Here is a 23838-nt window from a genome sequence, read left to right as displayed (position 1 = left end):
CAGTAATACCACTTTAATTCACTTCAAAGACGACAAAAACACAGAAACCTCCTTTTTGCAAATGTGCATGCCTCAAACAGTGCATTTCCAGATGCAAAAAACAGCTTGCGATACAGAAAATTTATCAGTAGTAAACAGAAAATAAGCATGAAAAGAAAACAACAGTCAAAGATAGCATGATTAGAACAGACTACAAAGAAATGGAGCTATTCATTGTTTGTTTTTGCAACCTAATTCTGTTACTCAAACTGGGAAGCTGCGTATGAAGAAGACGTGTGAAACATCAGATAAATAGGCCAATTCTGTATCACAATGCAGAAGACTGACTGTTCTGTGACCTCATTTAGTGTAATTTGGACTATTGAAATTTTAATGTAGTTAGCATTTTAACTAAAATGTCAAGTTACTTTTGGATGTCTGTTTTTTATGTGTATTTTTAACATTTGAATGAAAGTTAAAGATTAAAATGTCATTAATCCCATTAAACTGAACTTAAATAGAAAACACATTTGAAATAGCGCCTGTCCACAATTGTGCAGGATTCTGCATAATATACAGTCATTAGAAATGGGAGACAAAACTCTCTGCAAACTGACTGAATTAGTTGGGTACAACAGTAAATTCACATGAATATTTCATTGCATCTTTAGGCGGAGGTGGAGCACAGACATCTGGACCATATACAGATGCATTCTCTGTGATCTTAATTCCTTTGTTGAGTCATTTCTCTTGTACATGTTACGGCCTTAGCAGGGCCTGCTGTGATTTTGACCTGTATGGGTGTGTCCTACCATCACAAGTGGGGGCTCATCTGGGCCTCAGATCAATATGTTAAAAAGCATTACATTAAATTAGAATTAGTTTATACATGTGCAATGCCACAACATTTTTATTAGTCTTCTTGTGATGTTATTAAACAGAAAAGTTAGTGCATTCATATACTACAGTATACTTTGATATGACATGTATTAATACCTCAAAATATTTGCAAAAGCATACAAAAATATGTTAGTGTGCTTGTGCTGCCAGAGGGTGTTTGATTCAAACTAGCAAAAGGTAAATAATCACATCCATTGCCTACAAACATTTGTTTTTATTTGTGTGTCTGTGTATTTTAAATGAAGCAGTGTCACTGTGGTATTTGAAAATGCGTTTTCATGCACCTGAAATGCACTGGCTGCTACTTTATGGCAGCATTGATAAGCTTTCTGTTGAAACTGCTCAAGATACAAAATGATTACTTGGAAAACTAGTTTATTGAGCTCAGATTCACATCTAATCTGAGCTCAACTCCACGTGTTTTGCTCTCGCATTTTCTCTCTTGACTCATTAGTTTCAATGATTCATTTTATGGTGTTAGGTTATGCAAGGACATTTTCAGATAGTGTAAATGGCAAATGGAAGGGTTCTTATATAGCACTTTTCTACTGTAACTGAGCACTCTAAGCTTAGATAGAAAGCACTTTACACAACTTGCCTCATACAAGCAACTTTTTTTCGATGGTTTTTCTATGCAAGTGCTTTCTAGCAAACATAAACACCCATTCATGGAGAGAACAATGTTTAGAGTTAACAGTTAGTATCTTGTACAAAGATACTTGGCATGCTGGAGCAGCCAGAGATCGAACCACCAACCTTCTGATTACTTCTACCAGTTAAGCTAGCGCAAACCTGTGTCAGAATTTTAAAAAAACTGACAAAAGGCAAAAAAAAAATATCTGATGGGCTTCAAGAGCCTTTATGGTTCATGGAAGGAATTAGTATCAAAATCTGCTTGACTTGACTAATGTGGTCCACACCTAACCTATTGTCTGCTTGCAAATGTAATCATTGTTGGATCAGTTTAAATTGTTCTACTGTGCAATAGTCTGTTATCAGACTCCTGAGTTTCAAGAGCAGATTTGCATGTAACACTCTGAACCACTACAGAGAATCAACTACTACTTAAAGATTTTATTGATGATTAACCACGTCTGGGCACGGCAGTGAACAAGCTGCCAGATCAGTATATGGGTAGGGCATAGCACCCAGGTTTTCCCAACATTGCTCTTTGGGGTTATAGCAATGCACCCACTTGGTATCCCTTGCTGTGTTTGCTGAAGACCCTCCTACTACATACAATTTACCATCAAGTACAGTTCCTCCTGGTGATAGATGAGCTCGAGGCAGAGTGGGAAACGAGGACCAGGAGTCCTGAGTAGGGTCATACAGCTCACACAAGAGCTGATCTCCAAAGCCTATCCAGAGAGGCTGTAGCCCTCCAGCTACTACCAACCGCCTTCCTAAAGCTAACATTGTATGGCCTGCACGTCCTGCTCCCACGCTCATGGGTGATCTGGGAAAACAGCCACGGGAGGGATGGTAGCGCCACATAGATGAGAGGCAATGGTGATGGGAGTCAGAACCACCAGAAATATAGATCTGCCCATCCAGAACAGCTGCAGCATGGCCACAAACAGCTGTGTCCAGAGGGTGAGCCAGCCTGCAGGACAACAACAGTCAAATGAAAAGGATTTTTTTTTTTTTTGGGGGGGGGGAGTTACTCCCATTAAGATAGACACAGAACTCTTAAACTAACCTTTTTATAGTGCTTCAAATACATTCTTCCTACAAGAGCTCAAGATATAAGATATCAATGAATATAAAAAAAGCCATAACTTAATGTATTCACCTCCAGGTGTTCTCCTCAGGACTGTAACATTCCACAGCATCGTGGTATTGATGGTCATTGCGATTTCCCCCAAGAGCAAAAACCTTCCCATCTAGGCACAGTGCGGAGAAGTAGTCCCGTTGATGCAACATATCAGGGAGCTGTTCCCATTTGCACTGTGTCAGGTCAAACCTAAGGGAAATGGGATTGTGCTTGTCAGTTAGGACTGAGCCAGCTGATACTAATTTGCACTAAGTGGCAGGATTGCTTTCTGATTGCCAGAGATGGAAAAAGTACAGATATTCTGTACTTAGAAATTAGATAGATACTAACTGCCACAGTCCTGGGTCAGTGACCCAGTGTTTTGAGTTTTGCATTCTTATTGAACTTCGATTTTGTCTCTGTCTCCCCTGTCAGCTGTATCCCCTTGTCAAGTCCGCATCTATGTGATATGTTTCCTGTTTTACTTTGTCTGTGTCTCATGTCAGTGGGTCTAGTTTGGCCTCCCCTGTTCTTGTTGTGTTTGATTACTCCCAGCTGTGTATTTTAGCCCTGTGTTTCACTCAGTGGGTGTCGTGTTGTCCCCTCATACCGTGTGTGTTTCCCTCCGTGCTCCTCGTCCCTAGTCTCTTGCCTCCAGGTTTCTTAGCGTTTAGTTTTAGTCTCTAATGTTGGTTTGTTTTTGGAGTTCTGTCCTGTAACTGCAATAAAGCAGCCTCTTTGAGTTTACTCCTCTGAGTGTCCTGCATTTTGGGTCCTACGTCCTGCTTGCCACAGCCGTTTCATGACACTAACAAATACGCCAGTAAAATTTGAAGTAATGAATCAACCTCTTTATTCTAGTAATAAAAGGGGGAAAGTATAGGCTATGAAATGTACTCAAAGTAGGAAAATACAGCAAAAGTCATTTCTTATAGGAAAATTCTACCATCTGATTTTATGCAAAGGCAACTGAACCATATTAAAACTGTAATAAAATAATATTAGTACAAGAGAATGTAACTATTATTCAAATCTAAACTCAAATTAATGTACTCATGTTTAATCTGTAATGTATGACACCAGCAGAAAGAAAGTAAAAAAAATAACTATTTTTTCTGTTGCCTTCATTGTACATGTACTTTCCCTCCACACCTACACAGGAACATAGTACAATCATTACAATCAGGGGTAAAATTGAGATCTAGCATGTGGGGTAACCACAGTTTGCGGTGTAGTAGCTCAGCATGGGGAAAAGAATCGCAATACACAAGAGGTTTTAAGAGGACAACACACAAATTAAAAGGAAATTGGGGCGGGGCAAGACAGCAGTTTCACAAGATATCTTGACCTATTTCTATTTCCTATACTGACACTATACTGTATATTACCTTTATACAAGACTCTATAAAGCTGGTATAATGGTGTAATTCAGTGACTTAATCTAAGCATTATCAGTGTAAATACAAATTAGTCTACTACACTTGATGTAACCTAATACCGACCAGCCCCTGTGCACCAATAAAAATAAAGTGAATTCATAATAAATTCACCACATTGCTGGAAACTAACCCATTTACTGTGGACAACACCACCCAGTATTTTCATGCAACATTTGCATAACACAAAGTAACTATAGCTTAGTTTGTTTTGCAGGACATTTTGCAATATAAAAATACAAGATCTATTAAAGCAAATCTTCTATAGATCCAGTATGTGATTTGAAATTAATATTGCTTCAGTGTCCTTCTTTTCTGTATTGCCAGCTAAATGCTCTGAAGTATTGAAGCCACAACAACACACCTGCACTCCTTCCAGCCCACTTTGAGTTCCCAGCATAAATGCTATGTTATACCACTGAACCTAAAGTAACCAGCCTGAGTAGAAAGTAAAGTTCCTCATTATTACACAACCTAATTTATGAAAATCTGTGGTTTCTTGCATGTATGGATCAGATGGCTTGTTATTGACATCTGGTGAGAATTTCATCTCAATGGTAACGTGTAAAATACTTATTTTACCCACTCTCATGGTGCTGCATATATTCCATAGAAATTTTGGTTCACTGTGACATGATAGCGATAGTACTGAGGTAGGCCGTGATGTTTAAACAATGCCCAAAGTGTGGAAAGAAATGTCAATCGTACCATTACACCACCCCTACTACCTGGCCAGCATGCAATGGACAATTAGGTCTGCAGAATGGATCATAGGCACTGATTTTCCCTCTATTCAGATCCTTTGAAGGTCCAGGGTTATATAATGGGCAGAAAACATCTTTGCAGAGCGCTCACATCCCTGAAGAACATTTATGCCCCTAGACTTCCCTCACTCTGATGAAATAATCCACTCATATCATGCAGTCATATGCATATTGCACTACTCAGTTTTGCACTATAGTTTGTGTAATTTCTAATTTCTAACTTGTTTTTTCCCCACTTTTTATCTCTCTCTCTCGCTTTAAACTTGGGCAATTAACAATGATTCTGATTCAATACAGATCTGCCCAGACAACTGGACCTCACTGGATATTTCCTTTTTTGGGGGGTCTTTTCTGTAAACTCTAGATGTGAATGTGCAGGAAAATCCCACAAGATCAGAAGGTTCTGAGAGTAAAAGACATGTAGTTGTAGTTACAGATTAAAAAGCTACATTTAACTAAATTTACACAGCAGTTACGCAAACATGCACACACATTTCTGCAATTCATTCAAGGAGGAAGTTGCACAATGTATCAGTTCAGGGTTTGTGTGAGTCCCTTTAAAAAAAATCTCTTCTGCCAATGACTGTGCTGTTGATGAGCTCTGAACTCAAACAAAGCTGTTAATATCTTGACAGTTTATATATCAAGCACGTGTACAACGTACAAGAAGAACTCTTTTCCAAAATCAACCACAAACACCTCTGATGTCTGTATGACATCTGTGACCCACACAACACTAACCTCACTGCTGACTTGAGGATGTCCAGTGCTCCATAGTATTTGCGTCCTCCCAACACATACAGTTTGTTGTTCAAGAGACAGACACAGTGTCTGAATCGCGCAGGTTCAGGAAACTTTGCAAATGGTTTCCATTCTATGCGCCTTCTTAAACCGGGGCCACGGTGGAACTGTTGAGCAAACCACAGGGTCTGGCTGGGAACCCTCTTCATGAATTCATCATCAACAGTGTCCCCACCTACCAAAACCAGGACCTAAAGAAAAGTGGTAATATTGCTTAAACAGACATAGCTTTAATTGAATTCCAAACATCAGTGAAGTAAAAGAGTATCAACCTGGTTTTTGGTGCGAGGATGATATTTAGGCCCTCTGTAATCTCCTTCAATGAGACTTTGGAGGGCTACCAGTGTTTTCCTTGCACCAGGGCTCCTGAGTAAGATGCTGCAACTAAGGGCCTCCTGAAGTTCAGCATAGCTGAAGAGTGTGATCCGAACATGACGGAGCAGGCTGGACAGGCATTGGAGTCTCTCTTTAGGGTTGTCCTCCACCCAGCTCACTACTGCCTTGAACACCACAATCTAATTATAAAGAAGAGAAATGCTTTAGAAATATTATTTTACAAAATAAACAATAAATTTCACAAATAGCCTGTGATTACTACTCCAACTGTCCTTAAGAAAATCTATTCATTTTAAATTTGAGTTAATAATTTATATTTTTTTCACATATACAAACGGAATATTTTCAGTTACAACTACTGAATGCTGCACTTTGGATGGTGTACAATTGTGAGCAATGTCACCTACACAACATTTTGTGAGCAATACATTAGGCTAATTGTATATTCTCTTCCATTTGTAAATACAAATAATTAATATTTTAATGGTCAAACTTTGCAGTTATAAAGTATGTAAAGACCCCCAAAACAGCACTGAATATAAATGTGTCTTATTTCAATTTTTTGTTCTTTTATATAAGGCTGTTGAACTGTAAGCATAAGTAGCACATTAGTTGTGAAGCTAAAAGCCTATAAGCTGCTGCATGTTTCTGGTTCTGCCACAGGTTTCATCCTTTTAAAAAGACGTTTTTCTCCAAGCACTTGCTCAAAGTAGATCGTTTCATTGTTGTTATCTCCCTTTTGTTATTACTATAACAGGATCTTTACCTTACAGTATAAATTGCTTTGAAATGATTGTTACTGTGATTTTATGCTATATAAATAAAAATGAAATGAATTACAAACCCATTGCATTGCACATGGATAACAGCTGTTATCCCTGGCATTACCTTGGGAACAGATAAAAGATTGAGAAATTTGAGAAAATTGAGAAAAAAAAAGTTAGATATGATAGACGAAAGGAGGAACACGTGATGAGAAATTTAAGCTAAACACAAAAAGAATGACTGACCACCAGAAATAAAAATACTACCTCACTCTCTACAGACAAGGAGTCCTTCTTAAGAAGCTTGTCAAGGAGGTGAAAGGGAATATCCTTGAACTTTTCCCCATAAGAGACGCACTGGAAGTGGGCTGCAATATACTCCTCGGCTGCCTGCCCTAGCTGGACCAGCCCGTAGGTCTCAGCCAGGACCAGCACATCTAGACATGTGCTTTCATCCATTCTGTCCTGCAGGAACTCAATGCACAGCGACAGCGCCCCCTCCAGCTGGAACTGAAGCATGGCATCTGTAAGCTCCCAAATCCGACTCCAGTTCAGTCTGAGCTGACCGGTGTAGATGAAATAGAGCATGGATTCAATCACCCAAGACGACACACCTCGCAGGCACACCACTTCCTGGCAAGACTCCCGTAACCCTCCGCACAGCAATGCCCGGAAATAGTCCCCAGCTGCTGCTAACACCACACGATGTGCTGAGAAAAGTCAGGAGATGATAAAAAGTCACAGAGAAAGATGCGGATAAAGTAGAAAAAGACACAAGGTAAGAAAACGTTTCTAACTCCACCTAGTGTTAGCATACTGGAAATGCATTTCCAGTTTACTTTCTCCTTCAAAACAACAGCGGGTGATCATTTTGTGTTTATGTCATGCTTTTTTTTTGTCTTTAATTTTTCTTTTTACAGCAGCACATGTCTGGTCAGCATGTGTCACCAAGAAATTACACATTTTTAACATTTAAAAAAAATTCCTATATTAGTAAATGACATGATTTTGTGTATATATTTACTTTGTGTTGACATTATTGACATTCCATTTCTCTTACCTGCATAAACAACAGCTGACTGTCACACTATGAACTATTCTGGGAAAAGGATTCTAGGAAATCTACAAGTTTGTGGAGGAGCGTGTAGTACAGTCACCCTTTCTGTGAATGTGATTATCATGAGTAAAATAGTTGCACACCAGCTACAGTTGTGGTCAGAATTTTACACACATTCATCATGTACATAAATGTCATAGCAATTTAGGACTTTTATATGATTTATTTGAACTGTTCTTTTTCCAGGGTGGAACGATTGTGCAGCATGCGTCTTTAGTGACACAAGGAAAAAAGAACTTGATGCACAAGTTTGAATTTATTTTAGATTTATTTTGGATATAATACAACAGTACAATATACTGTGTTGTATACTGTTCAGATATACATTTCAGAGTGTACAGATAATGCCACTGCTTTCAGAACAACTACACTGACTGACTACTACAGTTAATAGATTTTACATACGAAACATACATTCATCTTCATACACAATATACTTTTTGTACACATACAACACCCCATGTTATATGCTATAAAACAGTACTTTTAAGTAATGCTTTAAATGGAGTCTTGTAACCTAAAGCCCTGAGCTCAACCCTACTGAAAATAATTAAAGCCAGGTATCAAACCAACTAATTTGATTGAAGTCTACCACTTCTGTTGAGAAGAGTAGTCAAATATCCAAAAAAAAATATGCCAGAAAATCCAAAATAATTTAATTTAATTCATGACAGACATATGATATACAATGATTCCACTCTGGGAAAAGATCAGTTCAAAGAAATCATTAAAAGCTCCCAAATTATCATGACATGCAAACCCATAATGAGTTCATGAGTTTGACCACAGTTGTATGAAATGTGACCAGATCTAAGAACAGTATTTGTTTCTCTTTTAATGATCACAATAAAAATGAAATAAATGCTTTGGGAATTTTCTTGTAACTATTTATTTAAAACAATCTAAATCTTTTCAAAGCACTATAATTGAAAACTGTTTAAAAGAAAAACTTTAATGCCAGTATGAACGTATGGAACTTAAATTGAAAAGTAACATACTCTAGTTTCTGGGGATTTTCCTTTTCAGCATGTGACTAAAAGCAGTCCCAGCTCTAATTCTAATTCTAGATGTGTCATTGTTGGGTGTTAAGAGATTAAACCTTGTTCGGGTCATATTACCCTACATCATAATCTCAAAGGCTACACTGGTCAGCTAGTGGACATTCCTCATAGATTACTTTTCATTTGTTACCACTGTAAAGTCATGTAAAGTCATATATGATCCCATATATGAGTGTTTGGGCCTCACCTGAATATTTCTCTCCAGTCTCTGCTTGTATTGTGACATCACATCCTTCTCCTCTCTTCCACATGTCTCTGATGATAGCCAAGCTCTTCTCTCTCTCTTTTGCAGCAGAAGTTTTGATCTTTGATATGCAACTTTCTTTCAGCCTCTCCATCTGGAGACATTGAGAAGCATTTAAAACCTCCTCAATTACCCGCTCTTTACTCAAGTCCATGGCCACATGTCCACAATATGCAAACTCCATGATAGCCCTTAACCCAACTGGTGTCAAACATTGTGCATTTTCTCCCACTCCAAGCCCTGGCATTTCTTTTGAACCTAAAAATGCATTTGGGGTTTGACTGATAGCTGCTAGAACAAGCCGGTGAGCTTGGAAGGATTTTCCTTGAACGATAAAGGTGCAGTCCAGGAGTAATTCTTCCTTGCAAAGGTTGTGTAAGTGAGTGAAGAGTCTGTCTGAGTGTGAAGAGAAGTTGTAAGAGATAAGATCAGAATTCTCTGAGAGACATGAAGAAAGGCCATGAGGAGTTTCTTGAGCTTTAGAGTCGGGTATATGCTTTGGTGTTTGAAGAATAGTTTTTGAGCTTTCTTTTATGCCACTATTGTCCACATGTGTTGCACTTTCTCTTCCGCTTGCTCCACTTCCTCTCATAATGTCTTGCTGTGTGCACTGTCACCTTATAGACTTGCTTGTGTCAGAGCAGACCGCCAGATGTTTACATTCAACGTGTACTGTACAAAGAGAGAAAAGGCAGAACAGCGAGAGTCAGGATAAGTCAGTAATAAAGACACTAGAAAAGTGTGACTACTCTATTCCTGGAAATGCCACTGTACTTATTCACTTTAACATTAGACATGAATCAATTGTCCTCATGACCTCTGAAGTGTCTTTTACGCAAAGAAAACACAACCTAGCCTAAAAAAAGTGTCAATATTGTCATCATGACAAACCTTTAAGTTCAGGAGGCCACTTATTAGCAATGCTGTAATACACGAATGTGTCAAGACACAAACATCTGTCTGTTGCACCTTTTCACAGAGTTCAACATGTAACAACTTACAGTTCATTTTGACAGTAAACGTCCTCGTAAGAACAATTTCCCACGAGATTAGAAATACCAGCAGCATACGACTTATTGTAATTTTGTACTAAGACGAGTCTTGCTTGATTACAATTGGTTAATATCTTATTTTAGATTAAGACTCTGCATAGGCACCTACCTTGCTTTTCCTTTAGCAGTGTGGGTGGAACAAGTGACTTTGACCAGTGGCATTGTGAGCATGTGGGGCGCACAAGGCACTAGAGCAGGTTTAATTATAGCATGGCACTGACACTATAAAGACTACACTACAAGAAGTTTCCAGTACGCTCAGGAACTGCCTGCTTAAAAAAGTTCAACATGAAGTGAAGTATTTTGAAGTATTACATGAAGGGACTGAAGGTGAAAATGAAGACTGAGAAGACAGTATTGCCCAAATACCTTAAATAACAACAATAACACAGCCATTACTGCTGTGTCTAAAGTCTGACAAAGCATTAATGAGTATAAATAAAACACTCTCTCACTATGTCCAGCGTACGTTTTTTAAATTGTGTTCAAAGTAACATCAGGAAAATCTATTAACCCAAAAAACAATAATATTTGTTTCATTATGTGTTTAATTCAGTTTTTAACATCCATGTTGAAAAGTTGTTACACAACAGAACGAGAGAGAAGAAGAGTTCCTGAAAACGTTTTTAGTGCAGTCATTGTGAAAGTTCCTTCCTGTGCATTATTGACACTGATAGCTGATGGAAAGCATGTAGGCTGAGTCACAGATCAGCTGTGTTACTCATCTTGAAACGTATTAACTTTGTTATGTTAGTTCTACAGTTATTATTTTAAATAACAGTTATTTATAACTTTTTTGCAAACAAAATTAAAATCAGGTTTTCAGCTCTTTGTTTTTGGAGATAAAGATTTTTATTGGAAATAAAAAAAATGTATTTCCTGTAGAAAATATCATTGGTAGGGTACTTTGTTACCTAATGTTTTTGCTTTTTTAAAATTCTCTCTTTTTTTCTCTACTTCTGATCAGATAAAAGCCAGAAGATCATTCAAAAAGTATTCTATGACACATATTTCCATTTTAAAAATATTTTCATCTTTAGTTGCTTCAGCAGAACTCAATTACTCTCCTGTTACTCCACACTCTGCTTCTGCCTGAAACTCAGGTTTCTTATGCTGTATAGCCAAGTGTTTTCTAAGAGCACAGGTACTAGAACCTGATATTGAAAATGGATAACAGTAGAGGTTAAGGTATTGGAAAAACAAATATTATTATAATAACAACAATCTGTTAATTTTTATCCAAAGCCCAATATAATAACTTATTTGTGTTTCAGATAACACAACTCAGATAAACATTTATTGTGTGTGTGTGTGTGTGTGTGTGTGTGTGTGTGTGTGTGTGTGTGTGTGTGTGTAGGCAAGAAAATTAGTGTATGTGTGTGAGTTTTTGCCTGAAAGGAGGGGGATGAGGTAAATGGGAGGGGATGTCACCTACCTCACTGACAGTATAAATTCCAATTATTTCACTGTGAAATGAACAAAGGCTGATTTTCCCTCTTCATTCAACAAGCAAAGAAAGGCACTGTAAGTACTGCTTTTGGTTTAACATTTTCTATAAAAGGAGCTAAAATTTTTTGGATGTAAAAGTTATTATGTCAAAGGTTTAACAACATGTAATATTTATACTAGTGTGTACTTTTGTGAGTTTTAATACTAAACTAAACATCATTGAAAACAACTATTTTCTCCTTTGACACATCAGTCGAAATGATTTCTGCACATATGTAATTTACATGATACTTTTACCAGTACTTCATTGTAATATATTGTAGCTAGTATAGTATTTCAACCACATTTGAGAATATATTTATATGGGAAATGAATTCCAATAATAATGACAAAATACTAACATGAGTTAAGAATATTCTGCTTTGGTGAAGGTTATTTCTTATCCAGGTTCATGTCCTTTAGAAATAAGACATTAGCACACACTGATGTTGCATCGATAACTGAACTATTATGAGAGTAATTACTCAAATGAGCTTCTTTTGTAAGGGTGAATCATTATCCGTACTCACCCACTGCACAAAATTACATCTAATCCTGCTGAATTTTTCTTACAAGCTTTTTATATTCACAATAAGATAACTTTAATTTCTCAGTTTTCAGTATTTTCATTAAGATGTTGGTTCAGTGATAAATAAAATGACTATAGCATGTGTTGCTTTTTCTACCAAAATGACAGAGAATTAATACTTTATTCTACCCTGCATGCCATATATGCCTAGAATAAGACAATTGGTACAAAGTGCTAAGCTGAAAAGGTTAATTTAGTTTTTCAATTTTCTTTATTGAACACAAAGCTAAAGATAAAATCAAATGATTCAAATATAAATGTTGATAATATTTGGTACAAAAGAATATTATCAATTATAAACTCATGTTTTGAGTGTCTGTTGAAAAATAGAAAACAGAAAATCACACACAAATCTTGTTAGCAAATATGAATCAGCACTTCTAACTGCTCTCCATATTGTTCCAAAGGATTTAATTGGTCTTTTAATGGGGCAGTTCATATCCAAAAGTCCCATAGTGGGTCAAGGTACTCGCCACCATGTCCAGTTCTCAGTTGGTGAAGAAGGACCTCCCAGGTACTCTTCACACCATTTTGAGACCAACAACAGAAGAGAAGGTGCTAGCCACCAAATTCCTCCAGCGATCATTATCTCAGAGGAGGGTTCAAGGTTTGTGTTATCAACTTGTGTCTATTTTTATTTTCCACCCCAGCATAATTTCCTCATCATTCCACTCAGCTGTTTGAAAAAAATGGAACTTGCAAAATAATAATAATAATAATAATAAAAAAGATTTTCAGGAAGGAAGGAATTATTAGAATCTAATGTCCATTAAAGGAACTAAAGCCTACCATCATAGATATGTTTTCCGCATTTACTAATCTTTGCTATAGTTTCTCAGTTCACATGTTTTTCCCTCTAACAGTACATCAGAGCAGCGGGACTCAAGAATAGAGCTGCGGAGATCTTCCTTCTATAGCACCATAGACCTGCTGCCACAGCTGGAGCACTATGCCAGCACGCTGCCACACCAGCAGGCAAGGAGCAGACCTTCCCTGGAGGTTCTCCGCAAAGCATTCGATGTGAGTTTTCCACTTCTGGGAGCATTTTCTCATTGCTGCTGTCTTTTAAGAATTGCATATTGACAGTAACACCACCTAGGGGAATTAACCCCCCTAGGAAATGAAATGTTTGGCCTCTACAAACAGTGAAATGATTCTCACAGGTCTGAAAAACACAGTAGGCAAGGGATATCATTTTACGGTAAAGTTGTTAATGCAAAACCTTATTTATTTTATTTATTTTGTGACGATTATTAATGAGAAATAAGCGAAACTTTTAACAAAACTGGACATGCACGTTCAACAGGGCTTTGGACTAAGCCCTGCCTCTGAGGCAAGTTAGTAAAGAATTGCTATAGTGTTTACCAGTCCTGCAGCCAGGGATTGAACATCAACCTTTCCAATTATCAGATGACCTGCTGGGTCGGCAACCCTGCGTCCAAGGGTGCCCTGGTGTCATGTGCAGTTTTCTACATCCTTATGCTTTAACATCGTGTTCATTATTCCAGTGGAACAATAGATGCCCGAGGTGGGGCACCATCCAACATTCTGCTCAGTAAAAACTGGGCTTTCTGAACTGTTCAGCGTATAATCACAAGCGATGTGATAATACAGTTAAAAAATCAATCATCAACCCTGCAACATAGGGTGTCCTAATGACATGTGCATGCATGAACACCCTTATGGGTGACATAACAATAACAGCAACACAACATCACTTGGAGTCAGATCAGGCAATCTGTTCTTCCCAATCATGGCACTTCAGGCCCCCCTTTCATTAACAATGTAAGCGTACAAGCCTCCCAGTAGAACAATGGAGTAGAACACCCTTCCGCATCTCACCAGTGAATGCTGAGACTGTCCTTCACCACATAAGCACAAATGACAGCCAGGAGCTATGGAGAAACAACTCCCACTGTCCACTGGGGAAAGCCCCAACTTACAAGCAGCGCACCAGGGTGTACCTACCCCTGCCTGCCGTATATTACTGAGGCAACTACAGATTGGAACAGAGTTCAGCCCCACTCCACCAGAGTGGCACCAGAGTCCAAGATGTACATTGAGGTGAGTCTGAATATGTCTAGCCAGTATCTCTCAACCTCACACGCTACCTCAGACTCTTTACCCATTTAAGAGGCGATGTTCCATGTCCCATGAGCCAGCCTTAATAGGAATCAGAATACCAGGGCCTCTGCCCTCAACTTCTGGTCGATACACAATGTACTATTTTCTATACTATTTTCAGGAAGTGGAGGGAGGAAACACCAACACAGATCCAGGAGCTTGTGAGATTTCGGCCACAGATGCTGGAAGTGAAGAGGCTCAAGGTTCTGAGGAGAAAGCTCCTGCTAGATTTGGCTGGGTTGTTGGAGTTATGGTAAGTAAAACTTCTGGGTCTTTGCATCCACTGGTCCTATAGAACAGCGGTCCCCAACCCCCGGGCCTCGGACCGGTACCGGTCCGTGAGTTGTTTGGTACTGGGCCACGAGAGTTGAGGCTCAGGTGTGAAATGTATGGTTTTCAGGGTTTTTATCGGTTTTCAGCGTTATTTTGTTATCGTTTTTATCGTTAACTCGGTTTTCCTGGGTCTTTTCACGTGTGTTATGAATAAATCTTCTTTTTTTCTGTACCGGTACTAGTTTTATTTTGTTGTATTTATCCGCGACACCTTAAAGGCCGGTCCGTAAAAGTATTATCGGGCATAAACCGGTCCATGGTGCAAAAAAGGTTGGGGAACGCTGCCATAGAAAGTTTAAAAATACACAAAATAATTGATCTTGATCACTCTTAAGATCTGTTAATTAAAAGCATATTACTTTCATTTTGGTCACAGGTTCGTTGTATGCTTAATATTTGGGGAGTAATCCTGTTCCTCCGCCTGTCCTGGATCACTTCTCAGGCAGGCATTTGTGAGTAATCAGTTCATTTGCTCCTCCATTTGTTCAGTTCTTTTGCTTTTGCTTTCATTTTCTTGTAAAACTTCCCCACGCTTGTTCATATAGTCTTATCTCTGGGTCATGTTGATTTAGTTAGTTTCTTAATCATATCAACATGAGCACATTGTTCGTAGAGCTTTATCATAGGAAAGCGTGAAAGTTTGAAAAGAAGGGAAAAAATGATATCTAAATATTGACAAATGAAGTCAAGTATAGTAACTTCACCAGGAAATGAAAATATGGGATTGGGAGAAATGCTAGTTTCCTTGTTTGAAAAGTGAGCTGTTTTTTAAAGTGCTGACTATGTGTGAGTCTGCTTGTTTTTTTTAGCACACAGTTACTACATTTATTCACTGGGATGAATAAATGTAAGTAAAGTAATTTTTAAATTGCTGAATTTTAAAGGCAGCATAGAGGGTCTATTATATCGCTGAGTATTAAAGTACATATTCTAAAATATATACACTCAGATATGGATTTGCATGTAAGGTAAATTTTTATGCATGGGCAAAGGAAAGTTCTAGAAACAAGTTCCTTTCTGGATGAAGGATGTAAACCTGATTTGTTCATAACTGAAAATTTATGATTGTGTGATTTTAATGAGTCCTAACTTTATTCTTCTTATGTTAGTGTTGACCTGGCTTATTATCCTGATATCTGTGACGGTGACCTCAGTAACTGCCCTCTCCATCTCTGCCATTGCCACTAATGGGAGGGTGATCTCAGGTTAGTCACTGTTCAAAGTAGGAAGTCACACAAATAAACCTTATATACAGTTTGAATCTGAAAATATGAGAATACTTGGGACACCTTTAAAAAATGGTTGGGCCTTTTAAGACTGGAAATCTGCAGCTGAGCTCAGAATTGTAATTTTTCAAATGTGTATGTAGGATCTAGCCTTGTATTTAGGATATGTTCTAACAATCTTGTTTGTCTGAAATAATCTGCAGGTGGGGCATATTTCATGATCTCCCGCACTCTGGGTCCAGAAATTGGAGGACCAATTGGGGTGGTTTTTTCCTTTGCCAATGCTTTGGCTTGTGCACTCAATACTGTTGGTTTTGCAGAGGTGGCCCGTGATCTAATGCAGGTAAAATGTATTGAAAGTGCTTTGTGGTATTAAATGGATGGTAGATTTGTTTTTGTAATAGAAGATGACATATTATATATAATGTAAATAATATTTCATACTAAAATGCTATGCAACAGAACCTAAATTTGGTTAATTGATGTAGGAGTTTGGTGTTGTCATGGTTGATTCAATCAACGATGTCCGTATTGTGGGCGTGATCACTGTTACGGTTCTTCTGCTGATTTCATTGGCTGGAATGGAGTGGGAGTCTAAGGTGAGCACATTTTGATATTCAACATGACAGTTGTACTTGGACAAAGTTTTGTCTCTTAACAACTTCTCTTCCTTTTTGATTTCTTTATTTGTCTTTTTCTCTCAGACCCAGATTTTGTTCTTCTTAGTTCTTCTGGTTTCATTATCCAACTACTTTGTGGGCACATTTATTCCTCCCAGTATAGAAAAGCAGGCACAGGGTATCTTTGGATACCGCAGTAAGTTTAGGTTTCTCTCAACAATCTATAGTCTTAAAAACCACATCGAATAATTGATTTGTTTGTTTCTTCCATCTTTCTTTCCTTCTTTCATAACTACCTAATATTGTACCTGGCATGTTTTCCAGCTGAGATCTTCTTAGAAAACCTGACACCAAACTGGAGAGGAAATGAAGCCAACTTTTTCCAGATGTTTGCCATTTTCTTTCCCTCTGCTATTGGCATCCTGTCTGGTGCCAACATCTCTGGAGACCTTAAAGTATGAGGGACATAAAAGAGAAATGCTCCTTAAAGGAAATATATGAATGCATCGTTTCATAATGTTTTATATTAATTGTATTTCCTATCTCAGGACCCTGCTACTGCTATCCCCAAAGGCACCCTCATGGCTATTTTTTGGACTACTATCAGCTATTTAATGATCTCTGTCACAGTCGGTAAGTTACCCAGTACATACATATTTGATCTAAATAGGTATAAATAATTTAATTAATACAAGACAGAGGCTGAAGGTGTTTAACCTGGCACTCTATAAGTTATAAAGCTGGGGACTTGTTATCTGAAACAGGTTTCCGGTAATAGCACAAACTGAGATCAATACAGCCTTTTTGGGAGTAAATAAATTTTCATGGTTATCCATGAAAATTATATTAAAATCTGTACTTTTCCTCTAGCATCATGTGTAGTGAGAGACGCTTCTGGAAATATGACTGATATCCTGACCGGAAATCTCACTGATGGTTGTGTGGGGCTTGGATGTAAAATGGGCTGGAACTTCACAGATTGTATACAGCAGAAGAATTGTGAATATGGTCTGGCCAACAATTCAAAGGTACTAGTTCATTCAGTTAGCCACATTTTTTTCTCCTTTTTGTTATTGGGAAGAAAGATACTAAACCAAACAAAAGCACATTTTTGGTTAAATCTTTAACTCTTTGTCAATATTCCTGCTATATTCATTGCATTTAAAACTTTATTCTGGTTTGTCTCATACTTAATGGTGACTCAAACCAGGTCTTGGGCCAGGTTTCTGGTTTCTACTACCTCATCACTGCTGGGGTATTTGCAGCCAGCTTGTCCTCTGCTCTTGGATTTCTTGTCTCTGCCCCTAAAGTCTTTCAGGTGAGAAATTAACTTTTTTCCTATTGCATTCATTATGCATTCATTTGCACTTTTATTGATGAACAAAAGATGAATCCATTATTATAATTTCAATGTACCTAATATTGCTGTATTAGAGACCAGTTTACCTGGACTTTACAAACAAAACAGCTCTCTTTTTGACACAATAATGGGCACATTTTGAATCTGATAATGATTTAGTTATAATTAATGATTTTTAAAGTCACCTGCAGTATAAAGAAAACGATTAATAAGGTAAACTAAAGCAGAACAAGCAAACAGCACGATCTCATGTAGCTTTAAAATCATTGCTCAAGTGTATTCACATTTTAAAGGAGCAAAAACATGGAGGACACTTAAAAAGTCAGCTATCATCTCATAGCTCAAATGTTTGATTAATGAAAGTTTGTATAAATATAGTAAAGTCTCACTTTTTTGTTTATGTTTTATGTTCTCTCTATCAGTGCCTGTGCAAAGACAACTTATACCCATACATTGGGTTCTTTGCAAAGGGTTATGGGAAAAATGATGAGCCGCTCCGGGCTTATGTGCTATGCTACATCATTGCTGTGGCCTTCATTCTCATTGGTGGGTGTGATCAACATGACTAACACATTTTCACCTCTTACTAATGTTGTGATTCCCATATAAAATGTCTTGTCAGCTCTAAATTTGTAGTGTGATTTTAAATACTCTCTCATCTGTGTCATTACAGCGGAGCTGAACACCATTGCAGCTCTGATCTCCAACTTCTTCCTGTGTTCCTACAGCCTTATAAACTTTAGCTGCTTTCATGCTTCAATCACCAACTCCCCAGGTGAGTAACATATTCAGTAATTAAGCTATACTCAATATTAAACACGTTCACATTAAACCATTAGTTTTGGTATTTTCTAAGGTTTAGTACATTTTGTTCAGTCACACTAATAAGAGAGTTTGCTACTCTATAAAAGCATGTGACAGCCAGATTTTCCACAGTTTAGCATGCGCACAAATGCCCACATACACAACCACCACTCACCAGTTTATTGCTGCTTGGCCCCAAAATTAAACAGTCCCCCATTATGAGGTCGGAAGAAAAAACAAATTGTTTATATGCAGCTTAGTGTGGAAAAGAGATCATCAATCTGACTTCAGTGAAAACTCATATTGCTCCTACAACCAGTGATGGTAAGACAAGGTTTTATGTAACACTCAAATCACTTCTACCAAAATTGTATCTATCATACCAAGTTATATTGGAGAAATCTCCGTACACAGAGGCACACATAGATCTAACCCGCTGTGAGATTAAGTGCATGACAGTTCTCTAGTTAAAGTTTTGGCAAGAGAGTCAATGTGTTTCTATTTTGACAAAATCAACTACATACAATTCAAAGCTCTATAACATTTAACAGCAGGTTGCTGGTAATGCCTAAAAAACAAACACAAGAAATCATACATAATGTAAATGTAGGCCATAATGGGTGGACATTGGGATCAGAGTTCTGGCCATGTAGCATTACAAAGTCTGCCCTGTGCCACTTCATAATCCTTTTCTCACCGACTCCTCCTGTAGGTTGGAGGCCCTCATTTCACTACTACAGTAAATGGACGGCTCTGTTTGGCGCAGTGATATCTGTGGTTCTGATGTTCCTGTTTACCTGGTGGGCTGCTCTAATCACCTTCTGTATAATCTTCTTTTTGTTTGGATACATCAACTACAATAAACCAAGTGAGTCAAAAACCATAAGTTTTTGAGCGTAAGTTGGAACTGAGCAGTACTTTGGTTAGAATAACATGCCTCAGATTCATAAATAGAACAGAATGCATCAACGTGTACTTTACACTTCTTTTTTTGTTTTTTGCATTTCTCATGTAAGTGTCTTTTGAAATCAACAGAGGTAAATTGGGGTTCGTCAGTCCAGGCAGGCACATACAACATGGCTTTGTCATACTCTGTCTCACTTACTGGTGTGGAGGATCACGTCAAGAATTTTAGGTAAGTAATCTAAAATTTCAGTTTAACAGGTCAAAGCTTTTCATGAAACATGCACGAGTGCTAAAGTCTATAAGCGTACTCGTTAGTGCTCTTTTCTAATAGTATTAATATATTTTAGTTTTGAATTTATATTTACTGGGTTTCATCCAGGAGCTTCCTCTTTGATCCCTAATGTCTTTTTTTCAGACCACAGTGTCTAGTCCTCACTGGACCTCCAAACCAGCGACCTGCACTGGTGGATTTTGTTGGCTCATTCACAAAACATATAAGTCTTATGATCTGTGGCGATATTATCATGGTGAGACATCCGCTCAGCTTTTTCTACAAGAAAACAAAATAAATTATTAGCATCATTGTGGCAAAATAGCCACACCAAACACTTTTTATAGTTATCCTTTGTTGTAATTGGATATGTGAGTTCCTGAGTTCCTTTTCCAGGAGCCTGAGAGGCAGACACGACCACAAGATGCTACAGATCAGCTAGTTAAATGGATGAACAAGAGGAAAGTGCGTTCGTTTTATACTCCATTTACAGCTGAGAGCCTCAGAACTGGAGCTCGATACTTAATGCAGGTATCTAGTTAATATTGTTGTGGTGTAATGTGACTTTAAATGCCCCGAAAGTTACCAACAAATTATTAATATTACTATTAGCATGTTTCTGCCATTAGAACTAGTTTGTATACTTACCTGTAGGATGGCTTTTATGCTTTTTGTTCAAAGGCTTCTGGTCTTGGCAAGCTGAAGCCCAACACTCTGGTCCTTGGCTTCAAGTCAAACTGGAGGGAGAGTTCACCTGAAAGCATTGAAGATTACATTAACACCATATAGTAAGATGGTCCTTTAATGGTGCATTTAATAGATATGAAAAAAATCATGTATTTTATAGTATTGCTATTTTATTTATTTTATATTATGTGTGTATTTTTACTGTCTTTGTAAGGCAGTGTAAAAAAATAGTATTTATAAAATAGCCTAAAGAATAGTTGCAAAAGTCTTCTCAACTTACTCATCTTCTCTTGCTTTTCTTCAGTGATACATTTGACGCCAACTTCTGTTTGTGTATCTTGAGGATGATGGACGGGCTGGACATCTCTGACCAGTTTGATTGTGAAGGTCTGATGAGTATAAATAAGTAGAACATTCTCTAAGTGCTTAACAGCAACATGATACATTTGTGGCAGCGGTTGACAACATATTTTTCTTTTTTTTTTTTTTTAGTAAACCAGGGCTTTGAGCTTGATGAATCTGCTGAAAATTATGACCATCAGTCTACAGACAGGGAATCGGGTAAGAGCTAATTGTGTGCATAGGTACATATTAGATTACTGTACCAAGTCACGTTAAATTTCAAGTCAGAATCTGTAAATCATAACTACTGTGAACTAAAGTACGGGAAGGGATTTTTCTTAGAACTGAAAAGGATATCGGATTTAAATAAGATTTCCACTCTGTAATTTCAAAATCTAATAAAGTGAGTGGTCTATTTATGATTACATTTCTTAAAGTTCAAGATTAAAGTTTTAAATTGATTTAATTTGACTAAAGTACCTCTAATGGATTGTTCCCTTCCTAAATTAATATGCACTGCAATGGTGCTTAGGATAATATGTGAGAGGATGAGGACAGTGAACAAGAAATCATGATTGCACTGGCACACCTTAGATTGCATTATAACTTTCTAATTATTAAGTCAGTAATCACTGCCCACACATAACACACGCTTTCTCTTGTGTTTGCAGCTGATGACGTGTCCGACAACAGCAACAGTGATCAAATCAAAACAGTGTTTCAGAACACCCAGGGGAAAAAGTCTATCGATGTCTACTGGATAGCAGATGATGGAGGTGAGCCCACAGAAGTGCTTTTCTTTCTTTTTTCCCCCCCGTCCTGCCCGGCAGTGTAGCAATAAATAAACAAACAAACAACGGGAAAAAAAGTTAGAGGAGCCTCTTCGGTTTATTCTTCTAATAAATAAACAAAAAAATAAATAAATTTGAGTTGGCCTGGTTTTCTTAGCTGCTGTCATGTTCTTCTTCTATTTTCAGGACTGACTTTACTGGTACCTTACCTGATCACCAGGAGAAAGCATTGGCGTAACTGTAAGATCAGGGTTTTCATCGTCGGAGATGAACTAAACATGGACGAAGGCCGTAATGAGTAGGTTTACTCTGTTTCGCCCGGGGGGAAAGTGTTGGCTTTTGCATTGGCAAAATTTGTGGTTATCAAGATGAATTCAGAATTACTCTTTTCCTCTAAGAACTGAAAATGTTCAGTTTGAAGATTTTACAATAGACAACAAATTTGGAATTATTTATTTATTTATTTATTGTTTTTTCAAAAAAAAAAAAATTAAATGTAGGTTTTCATGCAGTTTGATATGTCTTTGTTTGGATGTAATTCTTTCAGACCCTTTGGTGTTTATGGACATACTAGGAAAGGGTGCTTTATGATTTCTGGAACTTGAGAACTTGTGGACTGTTGTGTGTTTCAGAATGATGGCTCTGCTGAAGCGCTTTCGTCTACATTTCAGTGACGTTATTGTCATGACAGACAGTGAGAAGCGCCCTCAAGCCAAGAAGTATGTTGGAAAAAAGTTGCAATTACCACCACGAGGCACACCTATGTGAACGTGTTTTTCTTCATAGCAGTTGTGTTTTGCTTTGCAGCATGACTAGGTTTGTGGACAGTGTCGCCCCCTTCAGGCTGCATGATGAACAGCAGACAGGCGTCACAGATCAGGAGCTAAGACAGAGAGAACCATGGAAAATATCTGATAAAGAGTTTGAGGCCTTCAAACAAAAGGTGTGTGTGTGTGTGTGTGTGCGCGTGTGTGTGTGTGTGTGTGTGTGTGTGTGTGTGTGTGTTTGTGTGTGAGTGTATCATTGACTTCCAAAAGGTCCAGAGCAAAACACTTTAAATATATCTATGCCTCATGATTGTGTAATATCCCCACATTATGTGACACTAAGTCAGTTTCCTACTTGTATTTCCTTTATTTACAGTCTGAGAGAAAAGTACGGCTTAATGAAATCATCCGCAGGAATTCACAACATACTGCCCTTGTGCTTGTGTGAGTACACGGTTTATATCGCAATACATATTTAATAGAAATCAAAGTTAGTTAGGATCTCCCATTTCCCTCATAGTCCCCATATTTATATGTACACAATTTACTAAAATCATCATGCGTTAGGATTTAACTAATACTGCACTGAAAATATAAATCTATTACTATCCTGCTACCCATCATGTAGCAGACTTTGTTCTTGTTTTACTGTCCCTGCTTATGTAATTGTTATTTAATGATTTTTTTTCTTCCCCACGTAGGAGTCTTCCTGTGCCACACAGTGACTGCCCCAGTGCTCTTTACATGGCCTGGCTGGATACTCTCACCTGTGGCCTTCATTGCCCTGCAGTGCTCATACGAGGAAACCAGCAAAATGTCCTTACTTTCTACTGCCAGTAAATTGTATTTTATTGTGAGTCAGTCATGGAGGACTATTTTTATTTTTAGGAGTCACAAAACTAAAAAATTCAAGCCTTAGAAGTGAACAATAATTAAAAAAAAAAAAACAAGACAGAGAGAGTGCAATATTTGCCAAATTAGGGTTTAACAAATCTGGTGAATAATAAGGAGACAAATTAAAATTAAGATAGACACATGTTACATGAATGATTCTGAGAAGGTCATTGTAAGTACTCTCCCCTTATACAAGTGAATATCACCGTATCTCAACCCAAGCAAGAACATTTTGGAAGCCACCACTTTTATCAAACTGCTAAAGGAGGTGACATCTTTTGGAAAAATTATGTCCATCCTATCAGGAGAGTCCCAAAGGCTTGGAACATCAAGGTAAATTAAAGGTCTTCTGGTAACAAAGAAATGAATCCAAGATCTTGATAATGTTTAACTGAACATATATTTGAAACACAACTGTCTTGTTTTAGC

General features: G+C 37.7%; 2 protein-coding genes across 3 annotated transcripts; one reads left to right on the top strand and one right to left on the bottom strand.

Annotated features, from left to right (window-relative positions):
- Positions 1 to 73: 73 nt before the first annotated feature.
- On the bottom strand, positions 74 to 10360 carry LOC113019185 (kelch-like protein 33). Of its 2 annotated transcripts, XM_026162728.1 has the most exons (7): positions 10317 to 10360; positions 9099 to 9827; positions 7001 to 7443; positions 5906 to 6148; positions 5574 to 5824; positions 2672 to 2842; positions 74 to 2482 (listed from the first exon to the last, which is right to left on the bottom strand). In XM_026162728.1, exons 2-7 carry the CDS (start codon positions 9745 to 9747, stop codon positions 1954 to 1956), a joined length of 2286 nt encoding a protein of 761 aa, XP_026018513.1. In that variant the 5' UTR covers positions 9748 to 9827; positions 10317 to 10360; the 3' UTR covers positions 74 to 1953. The 2 variants fall into 2 exon arrangements, with proteins under 2 accessions (XP_026018513.1, XP_026018514.1); XM_026162729.1 differs by lacking the exons at positions 9099 to 9827; positions 10317 to 10360 and having other exon boundaries at positions 7001 to 7243; positions 7348 to 7401.
- Positions 10361 to 12618: 2258 nt separating this feature from the next.
- Positions 12619 to 23396, top strand: LOC113019190 (solute carrier family 12 member 3-like). Its single transcript, XM_026162735.1, has 27 exons — positions 12619 to 12891; positions 13148 to 13304; positions 14530 to 14661; positions 15118 to 15193; positions 15851 to 15946; positions 16171 to 16310; positions 16456 to 16566; positions 16672 to 16783; positions 16912 to 17042; positions 17136 to 17220; positions 17458 to 17615; positions 17798 to 17905; positions 18370 to 18493; positions 18621 to 18722; positions 19464 to 19619; positions 19787 to 19886; positions 20073 to 20184; positions 20325 to 20459; positions 20610 to 20716; positions 20920 to 21002; positions 21108 to 21176; positions 21629 to 21733; positions 21935 to 22046; positions 22381 to 22467; positions 22556 to 22691; positions 22892 to 22959; positions 23217 to 23396. The coding sequence occupies exons 1-27, from the start codon at positions 12710 to 12712 to the stop codon at positions 23353 to 23355; spliced, it is 3123 nt and encodes a 1040-aa protein (XP_026018520.1). The 5' UTR covers positions 12619 to 12709; the 3' UTR covers positions 23356 to 23396.
- Positions 23397 to 23838: the final 442 nt, after the last annotated feature.

Source organism: Astatotilapia calliptera, chromosome 3 (assembly GCF_900246225.1).
Source record: "Astatotilapia calliptera chromosome 3, fAstCal1.2, whole genome shotgun sequence".
Classification (NCBI taxonomy): Eukaryota; Metazoa; Chordata; class Actinopteri; order Cichliformes; family Cichlidae; genus Astatotilapia; species Astatotilapia calliptera.
Note: the sequence above shows the minus strand (reverse complement) of the source record. Positions and strands in the feature narration are given on the sequence as shown.